At 42.0% G+C, this 24,763-nt stretch overlaps 3 protein-coding genes across 3 annotated transcripts; all 3 read left to right on the top strand.

Moving 5' to 3' along the window:
* The first annotated feature begins 107 nt into the window (after window positions 1-107).
* LOC147799300 (galanin receptor type 1-like) lies at window positions 108-9,426 on the top strand. The gene is made up of 4 exons (XM_087135688.1): window positions 108-1,110; window positions 1,600-1,915; window positions 2,127-5,534; window positions 5,655-9,426. Exons 1-3 carry the CDS (start codon window positions 414-416, stop codon window positions 2,284-2,286), a joined length of 1,173 nt encoding a protein of 390 aa, XP_086991814.1. The 5' UTR covers window positions 108-413; the 3' UTR covers window positions 2,287-5,534; window positions 5,655-9,426.
* On the top strand, window positions 4,832-6,028 carry LOC110983699 (histamine H2 receptor-like). The gene is made up of 3 exons (XM_022243169.2): window positions 4,832-5,184; window positions 5,398-5,534; window positions 5,655-6,028. The coding sequence occupies exons 1-3, from the start codon at window positions 4,832-4,834 to the stop codon at window positions 6,026-6,028; spliced, it is 864 nt and encodes a 287-aa protein (XP_022098861.2).
* A 148-nt stretch (window positions 9,427-9,574) lies between the features above and the next one.
* On the top strand, window positions 9,575-24,738 carry LOC110983676 (uncharacterized). The gene is made up of 16 exons (XM_022243115.2): window positions 9,575-9,957; window positions 10,228-10,834; window positions 11,455-11,601; window positions 13,780-13,842; window positions 14,140-14,249; window positions 14,998-15,105; window positions 15,666-15,759; window positions 16,353-16,483; window positions 18,216-18,302; window positions 18,539-18,654; window positions 18,970-19,048; window positions 19,252-19,341; window positions 20,278-20,382; window positions 20,966-21,124; window positions 21,297-21,358; window positions 21,694-24,738. The coding sequence occupies exons 1-16, from the start codon at window positions 9,898-9,900 to the stop codon at window positions 21,749-21,751; spliced, it is 2,076 nt and encodes a 691-aa protein (XP_022098807.2). The 5' UTR covers window positions 9,575-9,897; the 3' UTR covers window positions 21,752-24,738.
* Window positions 24,739-24,763: the final 25 nt, after the last annotated feature.

Below are 24,763 nucleotides of genomic sequence, written 5' to 3' on the forward strand. Positions count from 1 at the left end.
CCAAATTATTTTTTGTCATCTCCTTCAGCCGATAAGATTGGAACTTTTCTTTATAGCAAAAGCAACCAGGTCTTCGGTGTATACAATAATCAAATTCCGGACACAATACGTTGAATTAAAGCATTCTTGATCCGATAACTAGTGATCTTTAACCGTTCACAGAGTAAGCTGTGAGTGCTTGCGTGACAAGGAGTAGGTCCCTTGTCGGTAGGATCTTTTGCCCTTCTCCATACACGTTCCAAGCCACTACACATGACCACGTTGGAATCGAAGCTCTTTGCTAGTGCTTTATTGTGCATGAAACAGAATTGTAGCGCATGTTTTTATCAAGTAGGGCCTACTCGCGTTTTAAACTTCACATACACGTATGACTTACATGTTTGTCTACCACTGGAAAGACAAACAGTACTGAAATGGATCATGTGAACACAACCTCTGGATACTCGAGTTCGAGTACACTGGGCGATTTTGTTTACACTGAAAAGAGCCCCTTTGTTTTAGCTCTGTACGGTGTGATCTGCGCGGTAGGAGTGGCCGGGAACCTTTTGGTCTGCATTGTGCTGCTCCGCGTGAGATCCCTCCGGTCCAATACTAGCGATTTCCTGGTGCACCTGGCCTTAGTCGATCTGATGGTATGCGCCCTTGTCATCCCTTCCAAGATTGTCTTACCACTGATCCAGCCCTTTTCGCCGAAGCCAGACTTTTGGGGCCAGGTCCGGTGCCGACTGTTCGTGGGGGAGTATTTCTTCTGGGTCTGCGCGTTGGTGTCTGTTTTAGTTCTAGTTTCCGTACACCTCGAACGTTTCGTAGCTATTGTCTACCCACTAAAGTATAAACAAATCCTAACCAGGAAGCGTAACAAGGCCCTAGTCATTGTCCTGTGTTGGATCACAGCGATCCTGACCAAAGCTTACATTCTCTTTCTTTTCGAGGAAGATGAAAATGTCGGATGCCGCCTGTTAAAATGGCCGAGCCCAGCTTTGCAGGCTGTGTTTGGTGTTTATAGTTTCACCATCCAGATGATTGCTCCGTTCTTGATCATGCTCTCAATGCAGTGCAAAGTTATCAAGAAGCTCAGAAGACAAGTTAGGACGCTGGCTGGCAGAGTAGGTGAGTATTTAATAACCACGTAAAATAGATGTATTTTTTTTTTGCGTTGGGAGATGTTAATTTTATATAACAGGTTTTGCCCTTACCCAACGTATATTAATAAGCACTGTATGCTCAGTGCTTGTCCGAGAGCTTGCGAAAAAAACCTCACAAGCTTACTCGGGTGGGACTCGAACCCACGACCATTTGACTCGGACCGGCCAGCCGACCCCGGCAAGCTCGGTGGTCGAGTGGTTAAGACATCTGCACTAGTAAGCAGGAGGTCGTGGGTTCGAGTCCCACCCGAGTAAGCTTGTGAGGTTTTTTCGCAAGCTCTCGGACAAGCACTGAGCATACAGTGCTTATTAATATACGTTGGGTAAGGGCAAAACCTGTTATATAAAATTATCACGTAAAATAGAGAATTAGAGAGACAAGCTACTGTGAATTGGCTTCATAATCAACATTTTGTTCACTAACATTTAGTCGTTTTACCCGTTATTTCCTCAGACCTCAACCCGACTGACCGTCGCAGAGTGTGGCAGCTTCGGGCCACCCAGGTTCTGGTACGCACGCTCCTTGCCTTCGGCGTGACGTTCTCCGTGTGCTGGATTCCGGACCAGTCTATGTACCTGCTGTACAATTTCGGTTTCGATTTGAACATCGCTTCGACTGTCCGTCAGTTTGGCATCATCTTGGGTGTATGTAACTCCTGCATCAACCCGATCATCTACACCATGACAAACCAGCAGTTCCGTAAAGGTGTCATGGCGGCATTGAGAGGGAAGAGGACAGCCCGCGTGGGGGACAACACCATAACCATACAGTTAGCTGTGATAAACTTAAATGCAAGGACGGAATTCACGCCTCAGCAGTAACTGATGTAATGTTGATATCAAGACAGGATAGCTTTTTATTCTTCTAATTGTCGTAGTCTTTGTTTTATTTGGTCTTAGTCGCCGTCGCAGTCGCTGTCTATCATTTTCTCCGCACTTTCATCTCCACTGAGTATCGTCCTCACTTCTTGTTTTTTCTAGGCTGACTGTTGTCACCATTATCATCACAAAGAGTTCGAGCACAACTACCACCATCATTCTCATCAGCAATCGTCATATCCGACTGCAGTATACCAACGGATATGTATTCGACTCTTTCCGATATGTCTTGATTAATAATAGCTATTTAAAACAACCCTGACAGTTGAAACAGTTTTCCTGGATAGCATTTAGGGACCCAGTTTCTTGGCAACTGAACAGAAACGCACAGACCTCGCTATCTCTTAACTCGATAAGGGCTTACATGGAGGTGTCAATCATGAGTGGGCGCTTCCAATCCTATGGACTGTAAACGCACATGCCCTTTGGAGACCAGTCACCACTCTGTACTATTCAGCACTGCACTCGGTTATCTGAACTATCTGTGGATTGTAACTTGCGGCTCATCTGCGAGAAAATCGACCGATATAACAGTTTCATCCTGTCGGAATTTGATGTTACGTGCGAGAGTACACTGATCGTTGTCGTCACAAATGGTGTCATCTCCGCAGTCCGACTCACCTGGTCTGCATCGTCCTGGTCCGAGTGCAATCCCTCCGGTCCAACATCGGTGATTTCCTGGTGCACCTTGCCCAAGTCGATCTCGTGGTGTACGTGCTTGTCATCCCCCTCAGGATTAACTTGCCACTAATCTTGCTCTCGTCAACAAAGCCAGACTTTGGGGGCCAGCTCCGATACCGACTGTTCGTGTTGAAGTGGAAGCCTCTCTCTTGGGTCTGCGCCCAGCCGTCCATCTTTGCTCTGGCTACCGTTTATCTACCTACTGATGTAAAAACAGATCTTCACCAGAGGACTTTACAAAGTTCCTATTCTTGCACTGTGTTGAATCACAGCCTTTAAGCTAAATCGTCCACTGTTTTTGACGAAGATAAAATTGCTGGGTGCTGCCAATTAAATTGGCGGAACAAAGCTCAGCAGGTACGGTTTCTAGATGCTTTGACCATCTCACTGTGTGCAATTAACGTTCTCATTTTTATGACGCTGCATTTGAAGATTATCCAGACGCGAAGTAGGTTAGGGCTCTACCGGCATGGTGGGTGAGTGTATTGGATACGGTACATTACACATGAAAATAGAAAATTAAGCATGATGCCGTGAATTCACTGCAGAGTCAAGCTTTTTTTACACTTTGCCCGTTAGGTTTCATCCTCAGACATCAATCCGACTGACCGTCGTTAAATGTGGGTGCTTCGGGCCACCCAGATCCTGGTGCGTACCGGTACCCTCCTGGCTTTTGGTCTGGCATTCGCCGCGTGCTGGGCTACCTACCAATTCATGTTCCTGCTGTGCAACCTTGGCGTCCAGTCTGAGCTTCGCCGCGCCCGTCTACCATTTCTGCGGCATTTCTGACCGTGTGCAACTCGTGCGTCAATCCGATCATCTACACGACGACGAACCAGCAGTTCCAGAAAGGTATCGGGGCGCCATTCTGTATGAGAAATTCAGCCCGAGTGGGCGAGGGGAAGACCAAAACCTCAAAGAAAGTAACCTTGGTGAAGTAAGCAAATCATCAGGAAATTGCTGAAGAACTGACACAGATGTACCTCGGACGTCATCCCTGGAAATATTTGTCTGCCTCACAAAATTTCAGGTGAAGTTGTGTAATAAAAAACAACAGTGTCCGGTGCTAACCGAGAGTTTAAGGACATGATCGAGCTATGATTACAGTTAATAGGTGTCAAAGTGCCGACTTTATATATTTTGGTTTCTGTAAGTCAAAAGACTTGTTTATATAAATGTAGGGTTTTGCATGTTAAAACTTCGGAATAAGGAACGTTTCACTTTAATTCACGAACTTGACACTTAAATTTGTACGGTACATAAAATTTGTAGAGGATGATTGGCGTGTACATAAATAATTATATTCGAAATATATAATCAGAGAGAAAAAATCGAGAAAGTTATTGTAAAAAAAAGTAATTCATGGTTTATTTCTCAGACTTCACAAAGACGGACTTATTGATCAAGAAATGTGATGAGTTTTAAAATTAATCTTCTGTAAATTTGGAAAAGCGTGGTTGATCTACAAGTCGCTGATTGTGGATACCTGTTCTTAGCCTGGCGAACTACGGAGCACGTACTGTTCAACCTCTTGAATTCGTTCCACTAATTATCAGGCGTGTGCGTCTTTAAGGCCAGTTCGCATGGAAACGACCACGCAGTGCGGGAATTCGCCTCAATGTTTCTTGAGGGAAAACTGACTATTTAATGCTTCAGCCGTCATCGGTTAAATTGGCATGATTTAATTATATTAGCTCGTTAGCACCACTAAATGATTCATTTTCATCTCATTCATCCGTTAAGATTGAAATTTCTCTTTTACAACAAGCAACCAGGTTCTGGGCATATTTTGGTAATCCAGTTTGGGACATGAAGTGTTGAATTAATTGAAGTAATTGATTCAACAGCCTGTAGCGTTTAACCGTTAACAGAAGGGCCTGTATGAGTGCTCGCACGACAGAGTTTGTTCCTTGTCACTTTGATCAATTGCCCGTCTGCTATATAAACGTTGCATGTTATGCAGTCTTCCGGCGGCCACATTTGAATTGAAGTTCTCAGTCACTGCGTTAATGTTCATGTAACAGAATAACGGTGCATGTTTTTTTCCAGGACTGTTGTCTGAGCTTAGACATGAATATATGACTTGGCTGTTTTCCTATACCACTGGAAAGATCAACAGTGCCGAAATGGATCGAGTGGACACAACCTCCAGATACTTGGGTTTGAGTGAATCGACACCAGACGATTTGATTTACATTGAAAAGAGACCCTTTGTTTTGGCCGTGTACGGTGTGATCTGCGCGGTAGGAGTGGCCGGGAACCTTTTGGTCTGCATTGTGCTGCTCCGCGTTCGATCCCTCCGGTCCAATACCAGCGATTTCCTGGTGCACCTGGCCTTAGTCGATCTGGCAGTATGCGCTCTGGTCATTCCTTTCAAGATAGTCTTACCACTGATCCAGCCCTTTTCGCCGAAGCCAGACTTTTGGGGCCAGGTCCGGTGCCGACTGTTCGTGGGGGAGTATTTCTTCTGGGTCTGCACGTTGGTGTCTGTTTTAGTTCTAGTTTCCGTACACCTCGAACGTTTTGTAGCCATTGTCTACCCATTGAAGTATAAACAAATCTTCACCAGGAGACGCTATAAGGGTCTTTTACTTGCCCTGTGTTGGGCCACGGCTATCCTGACCAAATCTCCCGCACTATTTTCTTTCGATGAACATAAAATATTTGGGTGCCGCCTTTTAAATTGGCCAAGTGCAGCTCTGCAGGCTGCGTTCGGTGTCTACAACTTCACCATCCAGCTGTTTGCACCGTTCTTGGTCATTCTTGCGATGCAGTGGAAAGTTATCAAGACGCTAAGGAGACAAGTTAGGGCACTGTCTGGCAGAGTAGGTGAGTGAGTAAAGTATAAAATGAGGTAAACAGAGGATTAGGCAAGATACTGTGAAGTCACTTCATAATCAAACATAAAGCAGTCTAATTATTTTGTCTCTTTACGTGTTATTTCCTCAGACCTCAACCCGGCTGACCGTCGCAGAGTGTGGCAGCTTCGGGCCACCCAGGTCCTGGTACGCACGCTCCTTGCCTTCGGCGTGACGTTCTCTGTGTGCTGGATTCCGGACCAGTCTATGTACCTGCTGTACAATTTCGGTTTTGATTTGAGCATCGCCTCGACTGTCCGTCAGTTTGGCATCATCTTGGGTGTATGTAACTCCTGCATCAACCCGATCATCTACACCATGACAAACCAGCAGTTCCGTAAAGGTGTCATGGTAGCATTTAGTGGAAAGAGGACAGCCCGCGTTGGAGACGCCACCACAACCATGCAGTTAGCTGTGATAAGTGCAAGGACAGAAGGGATCCCAGGACACATGACGTCACCTTGATATTTGACAGAGGACGGCTTCCCACGCCTTAATTTCCAATTCAAGTGTTGTCGTTGTTGTCGACCTGCTGATTCTCAGTACAGACAGCGTCGTTATTATTATAATAGTCAGCGCACACTGCAAAAACTCTGGTGTTTTAACAGCACTTCTTGGTGTTATCAGAATTTGAAGACCACACAACACCTACAAGTGTTACAGTGCATTGGAGAGTGTTAGACGTTACACCAACAGTGTTGAAATAACACAACAAATTTAACACCAGTGAAGAGTTTTGGTATGATCCTCGTTTTGTTTGTTTTTTTTTGGGGGGGGTGGAAGTGCACCTTCCAGTCAGTAGGCCTACCATCGCCGAGTCCCTACATCAAATCACCGCTATCATCAATTATCGCCACCACTAGTCGTAAATTGTGATAGAGCGATATTGGACCGCATAGAACACAATGCAATGTAAACAACTTGTTTACATTGCATTGTGTTCAACCGCCCAATCGCTCTTTTATTTCTGTTTAAAAATTCAACTCCTTGAAAGCTTTGAAAAATTTGAAACTGTCCGGCCATTTTGCTCGACCATTAATGCCATTAATGTCCCCTGCTTGGGGACGAAGCCAGACTAAATTTGTCCATGAAATTTAAAATCCGTTATATCGCATGCGTTGGAAGTTAAAGGTCGTGACGCTGTACCAGTCCGAGACGTATTAGTGCAATGTACTGCAAAACTGAATTAACCCCAAGTCGCCAAGAGGAACTTGTGCTATATTATAGAGCATAATATGCAAATGACATGTCTTCAAAAATTGACCAAAATAACAGGCTTGTACGGTCAGAACTTTACTTGGATGCATCTATTGCATCAAGATTATGACATAACCTTAGGCAATCAGGCGTTGGTGTGGAGGAAGGAGGTACCGTACTATGGCTTGTACGGAGTGGTGTGTGCGGTTATAGTCACCAGGAATTTCCTGGTTTGCTTCATGCTGCTCCGCGAGCGCCCCCTCCGGTCTAAACGTCGGTCTACCGTCTTTCCACAGTGAAACTGGAAAGGTTACTGGCCATTAGTTATTCACAAAAACACAAAAGGATCCTCGGCAGCAGACGGAAAACTCTTGGCGATAATCATTTGCTGGGCTGTTGCTGCACTGACGCAGTCATTCGCTTTGCTTTTGATCTGTTTGAGGAAAATGAAGAAATCGGATGTCCCTTTTTATAGATTCAGAGCTGTACCCTTTTGCTGGTCAGCGAAACACGTGACAGTTGCAGACGGCCCAGACCTATGCCCTAGAGCTGTGTGCTGCATGGGTGCCACGGAACACGTTGATCCTATATAGTTTGGGCGCCAAGATCAGTGCATCTCCTCGGGGTTTACCATTTTGAGCGTCATCCTGGCAGCGGGGAGTTCTTGCACTTTAAGCACTGGCTAATCGGCGTTTCCGTGGGGGATAAAGGCAGGGTTCTTTCGACGTGAGACGTTTGACCTGGGTTCAAAAATGTGCGGCCGGATACTGGATATTGCCAAATGTTTCTTGGTTGGTGTTTGAATTTTTTACAAATACAGCGTATGTACTTGCATGCTTATGCATTAATTATCTTGATACATGCAGTAGATGTTTGATTTTTAATTTTGTATAATTTTGTTCTTCGTGTTAATTGCTTTCTTGTGCTTCTTGACACTATTGGAAATCAACCAATGCGTTGAAAAAAAACGTGAAATCCACAGTCCGTACTTCTCACCACCCATGGGAGAGATATCCCACAAAATTGTCCGCCCTAAGCCAAGATGTAGGGTATATAATTGCCAATCCCCTTATTTAAACAGCTTCAGCTTGATGGTATATTGGCTTAATGGCGCTGACGTTATATCCAGCAACCGTGTACCAACCAATGAGTCAGACTATACTACAACGCGTGAGAATATTAAGGTGTTTTATCACTGCCGTTGATCAGCGATTTTTGGACACTTTCCCCATATATGAGATTGAAACCCATGCACTCTCTAAATTACAAATATTACAAAGATTAATAAAGAAATTGACTAAAGCGGGGTTGAACCTGCGGCCTCCAAAATACCGTACCGATCCCTGGCTATATGGTGTTTCAGGTTTAATGGCTTCTGGCTAGCCCCCTCCTGAACAAGGATATTGGCAAATGGAAAGAGCCACCAACGTAGGGCTGAGTTGCTCAGTCGGTAGAGCACCGGGACGGTATTCTGGGGGTCGCAGGTTCAAATCCGCTCACGGTCAATTTCTTTGTTCATCTTTGTAATCATTTATAAGCAACTAGTCAGTTTCCCATAGGCTTATATAATTTGTTTCATAAATTCCAAAGCGTGAGAATTCACTCTCTTCAACTATAGCACAAGGAATAAATTGAAGTCGGAGCGAAATTTACTCACTCCATAGGCCTACCTTGAATTTTGACCGGGCTTTCCCTCGAGGTGATTCTTCTTCAAAGTGTACATTTCAATGCTTATTCAGAGTGATTTTCACTCTAAAACGCCAAATCCCCAGTTTTTAATTTGTCACATTTCATTGGGCTTGGTTATTTGGCGGGACCGACTACGAGCGCGCACCTGACCAAAGGTGTATAATTATGGAGGAGTAGATGTCCTCAGGTGCGTCCACGTTAGGAACGTGGTACAGACAAAGGCTGATGTATGATTTCCCCAATTTAAACAGCAAAAGTCGGTCTCGCTAATTGAGAACCGTAGAGTGCTCCGAGCCGTGCGTGTAAAAGTTTGCATTTGTGAAAACTGCAACATGGTTTGTAGATAGGCCTACCCTGGCCGATTACGTTGACGTGTTAACCCATATGCGTGCTCCCCTGCGTTTTGTGTTGAGAAAGCGAAAGGGCATCTCCCGTTTCCTTGGTTACATCAGGCTTAATTAATCAATAGAAATGTTACGATTCGACTCGCTCTCCGTACTCTTGGACAAACTGAAGATGTCACCTACATAGACAAAATAATTGGAAACTCAATCACACTTAATGTTCAAGCCCGTGATAATAAGTGAATTAAGCCGTGCACGACACACTTCATTTCACTCGCCTTCGACCGATGTACATTTTGAAAATCAAATTCAGCACTCAAATGTAATTTCCGCGTTACTTTGACATTTTTTTGTATCCATATTTAAATATTTACTTTGGGCCCTTTCCATTGCTCTGTATTACGACTTGAGTAACTTGAGAAATGAAAAGAAAAAAGGGGGAGATGAGCCATAAAAGTTAAGCTAAAACCACTTTAAAGACATTTTTATTTCCCTCTTGCTTGGCGGTTAGCCCAAAATATCCCGCACAAACCAAGTCATGATTTACATTAGCCCTGGAGAGATGTTTCCTCTGGAAGGCTTTGCTAAGTATGTGATATACAGATACAGGGCGTTTCGTTACTGCTGGCAACACTTAAAGAGTTTGTGAAAACAGGAAAGGGAGGCGCGACGACCAAGTCCAATGGGCTTCAAGACGTACATGTACGTCGCAGGAGGGCGCTGTTTCTTCTGCACACTTTTAACTAAAGTGCATGCATGCGACAAGTGGTCGCGTTCCTGGCAACGGTTCCCCGAAGTGAAGTTCTGTTGAAAGTAATATGACACTGAATTTGTTGGTGGTGTTGCCGTTATTTTACCATGAAGCCGCGATGGATTGAATAGAGTTAGACTGTAATCACGTTTGCCACAGTTTAGGCATAATTTGCGGCTCCAGTTATCTAAGATATTAGATTTGGAAATTGCCCACATCCGTGGTTGTTGGGACCGCGTGCACGCGCGATGCCGCGCACGAGAGGAATACCCGCGATGTCCAGTCGCTGATTAATTGGGTTGACTCGATCGTGCAAAGTCCGCGATCCGGGACACACTTCTCGTGATCTGATTATGGCATCGGCGCCAGCCACGGCTAAAATCCACAGGTGTGGTGGAGGATATGATATGCAGGTAGGGGTTGTATTGGATGTGCTTAATTTGTTCGTCATTTCATACAGCATAATAAAACCTATTGTTGCTCCAGAAAAAAGAAGCCTAGGCCCTACCCTGAATTTTTTTTCAGCTTAATTGTTATGTTATTGTTATGGATTTGTTGCTCAGTTTCTCAAACACAGATTTTTATTAACACCTGTAGTCAATGATTTGTGCTACTTTTATTTATTTTTTTTTTGATTGAGCAGCAAGTTTTGATACTCTCATATTTTCATTTGTTTTAAATAGCAAAAACAGACCAAAGGACATAGGCCTACCATGCGTTATCACACACCTGGATCAGCAGGTCAGGGATATCAACCAAGTAATTCCAAGAAGACGCAAAAGACAGCACCTAATTCTGCCCCTTCCTGCTCCACCCAGCACGAATCAATTAACTCTTTGGAGGACGAACTGCCGACGATTCTAATCACGGCTGAGGACCTCGGCTTGGACATCCCAATGGACTCCTCAGGGAGGTTCGAGTCTTTGCCATCGCCGGCAAAATCACCCCGCCGTGTGAGCATGACACCCAAAATGCCCTCAGCCCGACCAAAGACAAGTTCGAATTTCAGCCGCTCTCGGCAGGAAATGGCCCCGGACAGCCGGCAAAGTGTGCGGCCAACTTCGTCCCGAAGTCCCCGAGCATCGACATCAAAGGCCGGAGGGTTGCAGAGGAGGCGGAGCCATAGTGGCGGAAACAGGAGGGGGTCCAAGGATAGGAAGCCCAAGCCTACTCCAGCCTGGTCGGTGACCGAGCTGCCTGATGATGATTCTATGGCCGCTGGTGGTTATGATGAAACTCCTGAGTTAAGTGAGAATGAGTTGTCAGTCTCGTCAGCGCAAACCCCAACAGGTAAACATAAATGAACTGTTCAAAGTAAGTTTTATCATCAAAAAGGTTAACCTTAAGGGAGGGTACTCAAACCGGGTTTAAGGCGATACATCTCTCACGTAAATGTGCAGATGGATATTTTGCAATTTTAAATTTCACAAAATCCTCAAAACCATGTTTTGTTGATTCCCCATAGTTTCTTGGTTTGAGTTATCATTTTATTTACTTATCATTTTGTTTTCCCAGTCGTACTTTGTGGATATGAAAATAAATTTCAAAGTGATGTGCTGATGTTCCAATTAACTATGTAATTAGTGAATGCATTTAGATAGCAAGTGAAAAGTGGCCCATGGATGTAAATCTCTGTACTTGTTGTACCTTTACGTCAGTTTTAAATTATGCCATGAGTTTCCAGCTTAGAGATTCGTTTAACACAGAGAGCCAACATCCCAGTCCCAAGGAATGAGATGATCTCACTGGGACCAAAACAGATGGGGTGGAGCAGCACAGGGAGATGTGGGAGACAATTGATAAAGTTGTGCATCAGCAAGATGGAGCTTATAGTTTCGCTGTATCTGTTCTTGTATAGCGAGCCAATGATGAGCAGTCTCTTTAAATCAAATCACTTCTTCCTATGTTAGATGACCAGCCATTGGATGAGGACTTAGACAAGGAACTACCCGAGTCTGAGGGCTTGCGATCAGACGATCCAATCAGGAGGCTGATAGAAGGACCCCCCGTGGACGATGCGGAGTATGACACGGACCTAGAAGAAGAATTTGGTCCTGGTGAGTAGTCAGCTTTGTTGGTTTTTTTCCCACAGCAACGATACAAGTTTGTTTTTACTTTTATGAATAAACAGAGATTGGAGAAGGTTGGATTCTCCAAACTCTAATGTTTCTTGAATTTCATTTCTCTTTTTGGTTTTGTATGTTGTGGGCAGGCTTTAAAAATTGGCATGGACAAATTTTTATTCAAGATTTGATGCATTGTCTCTATCATTTTGGCTCAGTCACCTTTATGCCAACTTGATATGTGTGGTTTTCAGTAGTAATGAATGCATTTTATCACACTGTTCTTTTCTTTTGCCATATCCTTAGTCTACACCAACATGTATCTATTTGCATTTCTATTAATACTGTAATTGACAACTCTACAGATTGTTTAGACCCCTTTTGACATTGCCTGTCAGTGACATAGTGTGACACAAAAATCACATCTCGTAGCTTCTGGGTGATGAATGACCCATCTGATCCTGTGCACAAGGCTATTTATTTTAAAACGACCCCAGTGCGGCCCATTATTTTACCAGGAAACTTTAGCATGACCCTTGCATCCGGGATCATGTACTGTTTACAATCCCAACTTTCTAAAGTACATTATACAATTTCACCAGGCCAGATTCAACCCTTGGAGTCCGGAAAAACTGTACTTGAATAATTTTGGGTGTTAATGGTCTAGTTAGAAATCTCTAATACTTGTTGCTGCAAGTTTTCAATGCTACAAAAATTATGATCAGGGTTTTCAAAGATAAGCTTTGCTAGTTGGTCGCATGAAGTTAAGTTTGTTCCATTCTATTTCATCTGTACTCAAAAATGTCAGAAGTTATGCATGATCCAGTAAATCCATTCACTTCTTGGTCTTACAAGGCTCAATTTTAGGGGAAGAAATACAACTGCCTTGGAGTTTTGTGGATGATGTTTTCAGTGTAACAGCTTGGACTAAAGTTTATGTTTGAAACTTCTCTCCGAAGAAAGAAGCTGATATCTTTTAAGTTTTCTGTTTAACTATGCCTAAGCAACAGTGGCACGGGAAAAATTGAAGACCACGGAAATGCACTTTGTCATTCAACTGCTGTGGATATCAGTTGCCAATGAGTTTTGCACCTGTTTTCTTTCACTGTAAAATTAATCGGAATAAGGTGATTCATACGTGTTTATGGCCAATTATGAGAAGGGAGTGCACTGTACATTTCCTACACCATTGACAGATTGCTGGTTTAATTTACCATTCTGCCATCATACCTCGGACCCCTCCCCTTTGAATGAATTCTGGCCAACAATTTTGTTTGTTATCCACCTGTTGGTCGTTTTTTCCCCCATCACCAGGAGTTTTTATTTCCTGTCCACTCAATAGAAACAATTCATTTAAGGGAAAATTCATTTTCTGAAACACCTGCTCCACCTTGTAATTTTAATTTAATTTTTGCATTTTACTGTACAGCGCTTTGAGATGTCATTGACATGGAAAGCTTTTTTTTAAATAATTCATTATTATTATTAATTTCTCAATAAACTTGTGCATGATAGGAACACGCTCCTGTACTGCATTTTGTTGTCAGAAGTGCTAGTTTATCAAAATTTGAAATATCACCAGCATTTATGATGGCAGAGCGAAAATCTTTGGGCTTGGTTGATAATCTGGTGCAAGATGTGGAGAACTATTTTAACACTTTCACCCAGTATGGTATGTTCCGTTCTCCAAACACATCCCATCAGTTTGCAGGCTGTTTTAGGAATGATCAAGGCAATAGCTATTAGACCCTACCATAGTAGTATCAAGAAAAGCAGACGCAACTTTCTGAGGTTAGGTACATCAACAGTCAAGGAAAATGCACCACCGTTTCTGAATTTATTTTGATTAAACATCAGGAGACACTAATTATTGGTATGTTAAGTGAATGAAATACCTTGTGTCTGGTTAATCTTTTTCCCAAAACAACTCATCTTGAGAAACAGGAGAGTCAGTACGGTGCTTGAAGTAATATATTCAAATGTTGTGTTTCTGCATTTCCATTGACTGTTTGTTTATTATAGTTACTACAATTATCAAATTGCATAGTTTGGAATACTTCTGTGACTTCAATAGTTAGGCAGTGTGTTTAATACTCAGGTGTGACAGTGTACCTGTACAGTGTGGGGTACTTTTCCATTTGTACTAAATTGGTTTCTTATCCTTTCATGTAGATACGGAGATGATTTATGATTCAGGAGGCAAGAATATCTACTTGGCAGAATGTAAACAAGAAGGTATGAAGGCTTGTTTGATTGTTTTCTCTGTAAATGTTGCCATAATCCTTGACCCTAAAACTCATCTGACAATTGGTTCTTGACCGCAGAGACACTTAATTTACACAGAGTTTAAGGATTTAGGGGGGGAACGTGTTAATTTTAGAGATTTTGGAGTAAATCCACAGGAGGGATATGTCCGCCAGCAGTGAAGTGTTGTTAACACGGAGGGAGTGTGGTACACTGCTCCCATGTTGTGTTCTCTTTCTAAACTGCCATTCATCTGGGATGGTTTTGTCTGTTTGTTGTTCTGTCTAGGTGTGGACCCAGCATCTTACGTAGTTAGGCACCTTCATGAAACCACTTTCATCATGAGACATCGCTACATCGGCATGCAGGCACTTATCCCACTGGCCAAGGCGTTCAGGGTAGGAAGACAAACTGAATGTGCGCATAGATCTTCGAAAGGAAACAAAAAAAGTCTCTTGGAAACGTTTGATGATTTTTGATGTAAGCCCGTAAGTCTGTTAAAGACTGTACAAAGTGTGCTTTGGAGTTAAAGTGCAGTCTATAGTTGGGGGCGCAAGGTCAAATCAAGACAAACCGTGAGTCCCTCTTTAGGTCTGCCGTCAAGTGACATTGATTAGCTACTGTTGCTGAGAAGCTTGCCTAAGGAAGCACTCTGTTATGCTGGCCTGTAAGAACAGCAAACTCTCTAAGGAAGCATGAGTAATCCCACGGGCACCAGTAGAGTGTGGACCTATGTTTGCATCTGTTGTCCACATACCACAGGGCCAAAGACACAGTGATAAATGGGACACACCGGCATTGATACGTTATTCTGTGTTCCATTAGCATGAGTGGGACATTAAATTTTATTGTCAAGCAGACCTGAGATACAAGCAAGGCTATTGAATGTATAGTGGATTGTATAGCTCTGAATTGTTTCACACAAAGATGCGATATCCTTTTGCTGAGAATAACGTAATATGGATTGTGATATGTGGGTGTATGGTGCAGTGCGTTGCCATGAATCGATCAATCTGGATCACGGATTTTGATTTGCGTGAAAGTAAATTATGAATAGGGTTTTTGTAGTGTGAAATTTAAATAAATTAAACTAATGAGCCTAGGTTCTCTGCTGTCTGGCCCTTTTCTTTGTAACCGTTGACACAGAGCAATACTTGCACTGAAACACTGGATTTGAGTGACAACCACTTAGAAGGGGACGGCGGGGCAATCATTGCTTACATGATGCGAGATAACTGTTACATCACTAAACTGGTAGGTCACTGGTAACCAGATGTCTTTCAGGGTGGCAGAATGTCAGAGTTTTCGTGAGTTCAACTTCATCACCACTGTCTGCGAAATAGGAACTGATATGAAGTCAAGAAATCCCAACACTTGTTTTTAATAAAATGGGCAATGCACTATGCACTTGCAGCAACTTCTCAAAATGTGAGAGTCTTAATAGATATAGTTATTCATCATGAATGAGTAACTTTACCGTGGACTTTCAACAAACCACTGTAAACTTGATTTTTCCATTCATTCTGAGTGGATATTTTGTCATCTTCCTCTACGTATTTTGTTCCATTCATTCATCAGCAGAACTGATAAGTACAGAATTAAGATTCAATTTAAGGGAGTCAAGTACTGTGAGAAGGAGATGACTTGGCTTTTGATTGTTCTCATTCAAGATTTTGACAAAATACCATTTTAAAAGGGCGTGCATTATCACTTGTTCTTAAAACATTTCACACACATGAACACTGTACTCCCAATGGGTTCTTTATTTCTTGTGGAATATCCAAACCTAAGGGAGTGTTTCGTTTACCCAACAGGACGTCTCTGAAAACCAGATCCGCTCCAAGGGAGCCTCCGGGTTTGCTTCGATGCTGGAGACCAACTACACTCTCAAGATCCTGTCTCTCAGTGGTGAGTATCGGCTGAGAATGCAATGATGACTCACACGGACACTCGTGGACATGTTTCGCTGTATGTTGGATATTCTTCCTTCTTTGGAATCAAGAGAATTCTAATCGTCGTTTGAGGAAATTCCATCAATGTCCTGGAAACCCTCAGAGATTTTCACAATCTTAACACAAGTTAAGAAATATGAATCCTCCAAAAAGGTCTCAGCAGTAAGGTTGAAAAATTAGAGATGTCCTGGAAGTCTTTTGAGAAAATTACTAAAATTATGACGGATGCGTAAAGGAAACCCTTAGAAAAGACATGACACATCATGCAGAACCAAAAATATCAGATGAGAAGCTGAACTGGAACAAGGTCTACTCCACTATACGGTGATGTTGTGTGCAAATTTAAGAAGTCAACTTGTGAAAATATTAACTGTACTACCATGGTTGGAAAATAGACTCTGTCACTGTTAAAGCAACGCTTCTTCCATTAGTGTGATTGGCAACATACGCAACTGTCCTCTGATGGTCCGTCATCTTGTACGCAAATGCCGATTGAGTCTGCTTGAAGAACTACTTTCAGCTGTGCTCTGAAAACTCTCTTTTCTTCAGGCAATCATCTGTCAGACCGAGATGCGCTTCGCCTGTCTGAGGGGTTGAAGAACAATAGTACATTGACCCAAATCGACCTCAGCCACAACGACATGGGGGAGCTTGCTGGCGTACACTTAGCCTCAGCTTTGGTGAGTTCTCTTCTCGTTATTAGGTTTAACAGATCAGCTTTTAGTGAGGTGGAGTAGGGTTCCTGTTCTCTCTGAGCTAGTTATATCTAGCTTGCTACAGTTATTGTCTTGATCATTGTCCGTCGGAATATAGAACATTAGTGAAAGACAGAGTCGTGGCCGGGATTCATCGAGTTTTAGATGGATTTGTCAAGTGTGTGTGGTGCGACTCTGTCGTTTCAGCTGTATTTAGATTTAAAGCCATCTGCCAACACTAGCAAGCTCAGCGATTGAGTTGGTTGAACATTTGCGCCTTTAGGCAGGAGTGATGGCATATACATTTAGATTTTGAGTCGGGGGGGGGATAATCAGAGACTTTTTCTTAAACAAACTGTCCAGATTTGTTCATCTGTAAACTGACGATAACCATATTCGCCAATCTCTCCAAGTAAACATTGAATGACAGTGATTGTGGTGAAGGGGAATTTGATATATTTAAATGTTTTATCATTTGATTGTTGCAACCCAAGGCACTCCTTCGGCATCATTAGCCAACAATTTCTTGTCATCAGTCAATCAGTGTTACATGATGGAGTAGTTTTTTGTGAGAATGAGGACACATATCTATCTTTTTGGCAGTGTAGGCCTTGAATACTGATTCTGCGAAGACTAGAAAAAAGTTAAAGACACAAATTTAACGAAAATCAGCCTTGTGTCAAAATCTTATGGACATCCTTTTACACCGCATTTTCTGTATTTTTCTTTTATTAATCAAAATGTTGTTTTAAAAAGCCCGTCTTGTTTGCAGCAAAAATACCAGTGATTATAATAATTTGACAGAAACGTGGTGATGGGTAATCCATGGGCATTTTCTGTGTGTACAGCTTGTTAGCAGCGCCCCGATACCTGTGTTTACATTCCACTTCAGGCTGTCAAAGATAGCTTGTGGTTATCTCATGGGCAGACTTGACTCAGGTTACTGATTACCAAAGGCAAATTTGTACAGAGCTTCCTATCTTTTTTCTCTGATTTTAACTTACATGTTGACATTCAATCTGGCCTGTTTGCCAACTGCTGTGTTTGAGTATTGAATGAACCAGTCTCAAATCAAACCTTTCAGTTACTGCAAGCAGTGAGCAGATACTGTCAATATACTTTTCTATTCTCGATTTGAGGAGTCTGAATCTCTTCTTAGTTGTCAGGTCTTGAATTTAAAGTTGCAATTGTTTATATATTTTTGAATGTTATACAATGCTTGCATTGTTTGCCATTAATGTGATTAATAGATTTTTAAAACTTTCAGTTTAATTACATACAGGTAAGGTTGTTTTAATTGGAATCATTGTTCTTACACAAAAACTGTTCTGATATGTTATGTTCCGAAAACACTGATCAGTTGCCAAACCATATCATTTTCAAATTGGATAGTGTGTCAGTGTGCTATATTTTTCTCCCAAAACAGAGTGTTTATTCACTGTTTCTTTGGTCTGTACTGATAGCCCTGACGGTCCTGAATCCTCCCATTTTAATTAATATGATTTTGCGCACTTTTTGGGAGTTTGGGTTAATGTCTGACCTTAGTCATACAAACCAAAATTAGTAAATGTTCCTACTGTCAGGTAAATGCTACTGAATGACTCCAACATTGTCTTGCGCTCTTGGTTTATGTCGGTCTTTACTCAGATTTATTTATACAAGGTATATGGGAGAAACGGGGAAATACATGTATTTTTACTTGTTTTTGACACTTCAGGCATCTAATGATGGTCTGATTTATCTGGACTTGAAGTGGAACGGAATACGAGGAAAAGGAGTCATAGCCATTGCCAATGCACTGAGGGTATGATCCAATCTTGTATTTGATTAGCAAAAGAAAAGAGATGTTTTCATGTTCTATCTAGTTGATTCCGAGTGAAATGTGAGTGGGTTCATAAACTTCCCTTGTTGAAAAAAATATAGTACAAGTTTGGTGGACATCATTAGTGAAGGTAAAGTTTAACCCAGCTTCAAAGTTCTCTCATGTGTCTTTTTTCCTCTCATTTTGCCCTTTTTAAAAAAATTCGGTCTTTTTTTCAGGTAAATACAACCCTGGAGGTTCTGGATCTGTCCCAGAATGGTGTCACTTTACCAGGCTGCACAGCATTCCTACAAGCATTGAAGGTCAATACTGGACTCAGGATTCTAGACATGAGGTAAGACAAAGGCTGCATCTGCGTCTGTTGTCTAGAGCTAGGTCTAGGCCTTTGCTCCATTGGAAATACACAGAAATGTGCTGACAGTAGACATAGCCATAGCTCTGGAAGCCCATTTTGGACACAGCCAAAGGAAATTCTGTTTTTAGAAATATCGAAACACTTAGTACATGCACAAACCTCCCCCCTCCAAGTCAGTGTTGAGGACTTCTCTTGTAGGTAGCTTGTGCAGTGGCAAAGGCTAGCTTAATGTAAAAAAAAAATCATCCTAGACCTTTATTATCTGAACTTTATTTCCCATTGTTTATCTTACAGTTCAAACCACATCAGTACTCCTGGAGCCAAAAAGCTTGCCCTCGGGTTGAAGAAGAACACGTCCCTTGAAGCCCTACTCGTAAGTCCAGCTTATAAATCTAAGTTCCCTTTGAAAAAAAAAAGAAAAAAGGTTTGCTTGGAAAACGGTCAAAACAAGCAAAAGATGTTTAACTCTAAACTGAACTTCAAGACGTAACCTACCATTTTTGCCAATCTTATTGTTTATGCAGTACAGAATTCAGAATTATTCCTTTTTTATTTCGTTGCCATTTCTCTGGACAGCTTGGTGGTAACCCCATTGGTGACGAGGGAGTGCTAGCTTTAATCAAGGCCTGCCCGTACAGCACAAACCTGAAGCTACTCAGTCTACAGGTATCAGTCCTCAAAAGTTCTAGACCTGTTGGTCTAGGAGACTACAGGAGGAAATAGTACTCCAGAATTGGCAAAGAGCAGACAATGGGATGATCCGTGGCTCAAGGACGTATAGGCACACGGGACTAGAAGAGGATATAGTACTCCAGAAGTGGCAAAGAGTAGAGAGTGGGGTGATCCGTGGCTCAAGGACCTATAGGCACAGGGGACTAGAAGAGAATATAGTACTCCAGGTGTGGCAAAGAGCAGACAGTGGGGTGATCCGTGGCTCAAGGACCTATAGGCACAGGGGACTAGAAGAGAGTATAGTACTCCAGAAGTGGCAAAGAGTAGAGAGTGGGGTGATCCGTGGCTCAAGGACGTATAGGCATAGAGGACTGGGGAGATAGTACTTGAGAATGGCAAAGAGTAATGATGGGATGATCCATGGCTCAAGGACCGATAGGCACAGGGGACTAGAAGAGGAGATAGTACTCGAGAATGGGGTTATCCAATATCTCAAGACCCTTGGCAAAGGGGTGGGTTCTAGAGGATGAAATAGTACCCCAGAGTTGGCATGGAACCAACAACTAGAGTGTTCCATGGCCAAAAATAATAGTAATATGATCTTTAAATTTCACCTTTTAAGAAAAATACAGAACCTCTGAGGTCTCCTGTCGATCTTATACAGAACTGTTCGAGGTGTTTAATTCACAGTTTATAAATGATGGCAGTTTATGACTGGTTACAGACTGGTTACCTCGTCACAAATTTTCTGCCTTCTTCTCAGAGTTAAGTTTGGATATTTAGAGGCATGGTTTGGGCACTGAATAGAAGTCTGGAAACCAGTGGAGGCCTCATTTGGATTCAAATGTTCAAATTCTCATGCACAGAGTGACTGAGAATTCATCCTTTGGAAAAGAAGATGACTAGATTTGCATTGTTTTCTAATTGAAGGAAATCACATTATCCTTGATGATACATCAGAAGATGCATGAAGTTCAGGATTCTTGTAACCTGCACATTCTGAGCAGAGATTACAGTGGCCATAGACGGACAGTGGTAAGGGAAGAAAATCCAGCAGGGAGCACTTCTTTTGCAGTGATGTACGATTATCCATCGTATTCCACAGAATATTCAAGAATTTATATGGTTTGACCATTCAAGTGCAAAAGGAAAGCTACACAACAGCATCTTTTTGTTCAGAAATCGCTCTTTGGAATTAATAGTTCAAAGCCGAATGCAACATAAAGGTTGTTATGTGTTAACAAAGTCTTCAGCGACAGACCCAGAAACTACATTGAACAAAGGAACCTTAACTTAGCTTAAATCTACTCGTCGACCTTGTCTCCCGTAATCATCGTACACTGGTTCTGTGACATCTGTCACCACATATTTTGATCACAATCAAGATCTGTATATCAGTATATGAGACAGTTGCTTGGCATTGACAAGATAACCAGTAAACAAGGTTGCCTCTTTGAATCTATACATAAAAGGGATGACACTCCAGTTGTCCAAAACCTGTCAATCACTGATATATCCCCTGCCCCCCAATCTTCACCCTTAGCCGTTGACCTCTGGGTGACTTCACATCTACGATAACAAGTAGCAACTAATAATGACTACTGTTGTTCCCACGTAGGCTGTCAGTCACCTTGTTGCCATGGTAGATCAGTTCATCGTTAGTCAACAAGCCAAGGTTCTCTATGGCTGCTTTGCAGTGGATGAGCAGAGAACGTGCATGATGTCCTCACATGACATCCGGAAGGTTCTACTGGACACTGGGCTTGACCTGAGCAACGTGAGTGAACTATCTTTCTCTCTTTATACATACCAGCCAGTTCTAACTTGTACCAACCAAGCGAGTTAACTTGATGAAAATCTGATGCATGTTTTGCCAATTGGTCATGATTAATGTATGAAGAATGGAAGAAGTGTAACGGAGAAATCAATATCACTGTTTATTTTTTCAGGAACAAATTAACAGTGCACTGTCACAGGTGGGAGTGCTGAACTCTGACAAAATACAATACAGGTAAGAAAACAAAAATATTTAAAGAAATATGACGAAAATGATACAATTACATTTAAAATTTGCCAAATAGATCAGTTGAAATTAATAGGAATCATGCAGGGATTTACCACCATGCAGACCAAAAAGAGATAAAGTTACCATTATTGTAGTGTTGTTACTGTTTTTTCTGTGCATCTTTGAGAGCAGACCTACCTGGACTTTTCAGTTGCTGCAGGTGTATGTAAAATGTTAATGTGTCTTTTGAAACTAATTTGCAAGAAGGTACTCTTGAAGTGTATGCGGCATGGTGTAACATCTTCAGTGATTTCATTTTGATGGCTTTTTGTGACACACAGACCACTACTTGACGGACTGTCTGCATTTCAGCAAAGAGCCAGATCACTGGTGAAATAACAACAGGGGGGTGACAGTTGACAGTCTGTTCCTGTCATCGAGACGGTGTTAATTGTGGTGTAGGTTTTCATTGGAATTGCTTTTTGTTGCCCCAGGCTCAGCTCCTTCTATCTTGCCTTCAGGCCAGAGATCTGTTTGATCACAGCTAAAGGTTCCTTGGGGGAAGTCCTGCCTCCAACAATTGCCTGAATATCTTAATAGTTTCTCTGCTGCAGGGGGTTCTTGAGACCTAGGATCCCCACAGCCAAGGCGTTCTTGTGGCCTAAGACTTGGCTTCCATCTACTGAGAGACTCTTCTGATTTTGGGCAAAGGGGGCAGATCCAGAGCCAAATTGGGAGGGAGGCAAAAATTTGGCAATGTTTTCATGTAATTGTTGATGATTTTTCTTGGCATGCTTGGGTTGAATGGACATTTTAGGGCGTTTTGTAAGCTTTGGGAAGGAGGAGAAATGGAATGTACAAAAACTTTTGCCTTTCTCTCACTTTTTTAAAGATCTATTTATTGATTGATTTATTTTGTTGGGGGCCATGGCCCCTGTTGGCCTACCCCCCACCCACCCTTGTTTTAGCATTGTTCTGAAATTGGGGAACCATCGTTCAGGTGTCTGTAGCAAGGGTTCCATAAAGGAGAGGGGGAGGGGTCAATGAGTCATAGTGATGGTTCCTTACACAGTGGATCGATTTCTGGCTGTCTCAGGGTCATCATGTAAGAGTTTTAGAAGTCAGGCTTTTCTTTTGACCTGATCGTTTTCCTCCCATTAAGAAAGTATTGCCTTGGTGAATATGAAAGCTAATTTTGAAGGTCTCATCCAAATAAAAAGTTTTATCACCAAGCCTGAAGCATTTTGAAGCATAATCGCTACTGCAGCGAAAAGCATCTCTCTTTTCATTCAGCTTCATCAAGTTTTAAAGATTTACTTTTCTATTTTATCAGCTTACGCAAGTCCGCATAAGTGCGCAATTTTGAGATTAATTTATTTTGCATGCTGTGAATATTTGCATACTCTGTGTAAGGCTTCTAAAGCCGATGCTCTGTATACTACCTGTAATAATGAAATCAGCAAATCCGTCCATTTTTTTACCTCAAGAAAGTTTATATTTTCAAGAAACTTATATATCCAGTATGTATCTATTTTGGTATTTTACTGTACATGTCAAGACTTTTTTTCAGTGTTGAGGTTAGGCCATTTATCTGCTGTGTTCATGTAATAGCTTTTTTGTGGTGAAAGCGTGCATACTGTTTTCTTCTGTAGACTTGCATCATGAGAGGTGTAAGTACTGTACTGCCCTCAGCAGCCTGTGCATAAATGGGATAGAGTTTTGAAGTGTGGATGTTTGAAGTGATGGTGCTTTCAGTTTGCTGTGCAGGTGAAAGATCAAAATCATTCTGACTAAACACTATGGCGCCATGTACCCACTAAGTTTGAAAGTTAAGATATTGTCAGCTTTTGTTTTTGCGATGATCATACTTACATCTGAATACCACAAGACTCGATTCACTCTCGCTATATGGTGTGCCTCAGGGAAAGTTTTGTCTTGCAACCTGCAGCTCCAGCCTAGGTTTGGAGCCTCTGTGGTAGTGTTGCGCATTGAGAGGAGTGCAGGGCTTGGAATCTCTCTGACGAATCTACGCAAAGGTCTCCGCAAACAATCATACTACGCAGACAAGCGCCTTAGAGGTCAGTCTGTAGTTCCCACAGAAAGTCTGCGATGGAAATTTTGAGATGTGACGAGAAATATTGGTCCAGTTCAATTAATACCTAAGTTTAATGTATTGAACTGCAAGGAATTTCCTCAAGAACTAGCATTCTCAATTTAGCATTTCTTATTCAAAGTTTCAAAGTGGTGATTTAAACATTTTTCGGATCCAGTCAACCAAAGCATGATGACGTGCTTCCATGTGCACTTTGCTATGGGGGAGTAATTGCAGAATACCCCGCCACTCTAAAAAACGACCCCTGGTTTGACTAGTTACGTGGGTACAAGGTGAAAATCCCTTGAGAAGAGTGTGACACTTTGACCTGTACCTGGCTATGAGGTTGATCGTGCTGGTTGGTGGGGTATTCTGCAACTGAGCTCTATGGGAGCTCGGCGAATGGCATCGCACCTCACTGTCGTCAAAAAGGGCACATATAAACAGCGTGACGCCAAGATAAATGTCTGTCAAGGGTGACCTGTCTTTCAGTAGCTCATAAACAAGAGTTACTATACTTTTTACTTGTAAATGTAATTTTAACTGTTGTAGTCGAGCACTTTTCCAGTGCTTGACTACTAAATATTGAACTGGTTAGATGTGAACAAATCCGGAGAATCTGGATATTGATGGTAAATGCACAGTATTTATTTACAACTTTAAATTTCATGTTCACCCAGTTGTGTAAAACAAAAATTTTATGGAGAAAAGTACTTGAATGCTGTTTGAGTACTTTTGACCTTTAAACTGACATTTCACAAACCTGAAATTATTTTGTAAACTTTATGCATTTACCAGGCAGCGTCCATGACAAAGTTGTTGATTAATCAGTTATTTCATGAGTTATCTTTGTGCTGTGCAGATTTGTCTTTGAATTACATTCACTTGTCAATACAGTATTGTAAAATGGTGGATATGCGGTGCTGAAATAAACAGTTTAGCTTGTGTGTTATAGCGGTTGGCTTAAATTCACACCATGCTGTGTTGCATTGGAACTCAACTTTTTCACTTAGGAGTGAAGCAAAAGCGATGAACATTTCGGGGGTCGTTTTTTTGTTAATTGACAAATTTGCTGCTTTTTCTGATTGAAGGTACACAGGAAAGTACAGAAGCTGCCCGAAAATTGCCTGCTTTCTGGTCTGTACTTTCCAACTAAGATCAATCCACTGATTGCCAAGGATTTTTGGGGGGGGTTGAAGGGTGCTTTTGGACAATTTGGAATTCAGTGAATTTGAAACTGAAACATAAATTTCATCAACTTAACACGAGAAATAAATTGTTACTCTGTAATACATTTATATAATTTTTTTCTCCTATTT

The sequence above is a fragment of the Acanthaster planci genome, linkage group LG04 (assembly GCF_054643075.1).
Source record: "Acanthaster planci isolate LZ-2023a linkage group LG04, COTS_SCS, whole genome shotgun sequence".
Lineage (NCBI taxonomy): Eukaryota > Metazoa > Echinodermata > Asteroidea > Valvatida > Acanthasteridae > Acanthaster > Acanthaster planci.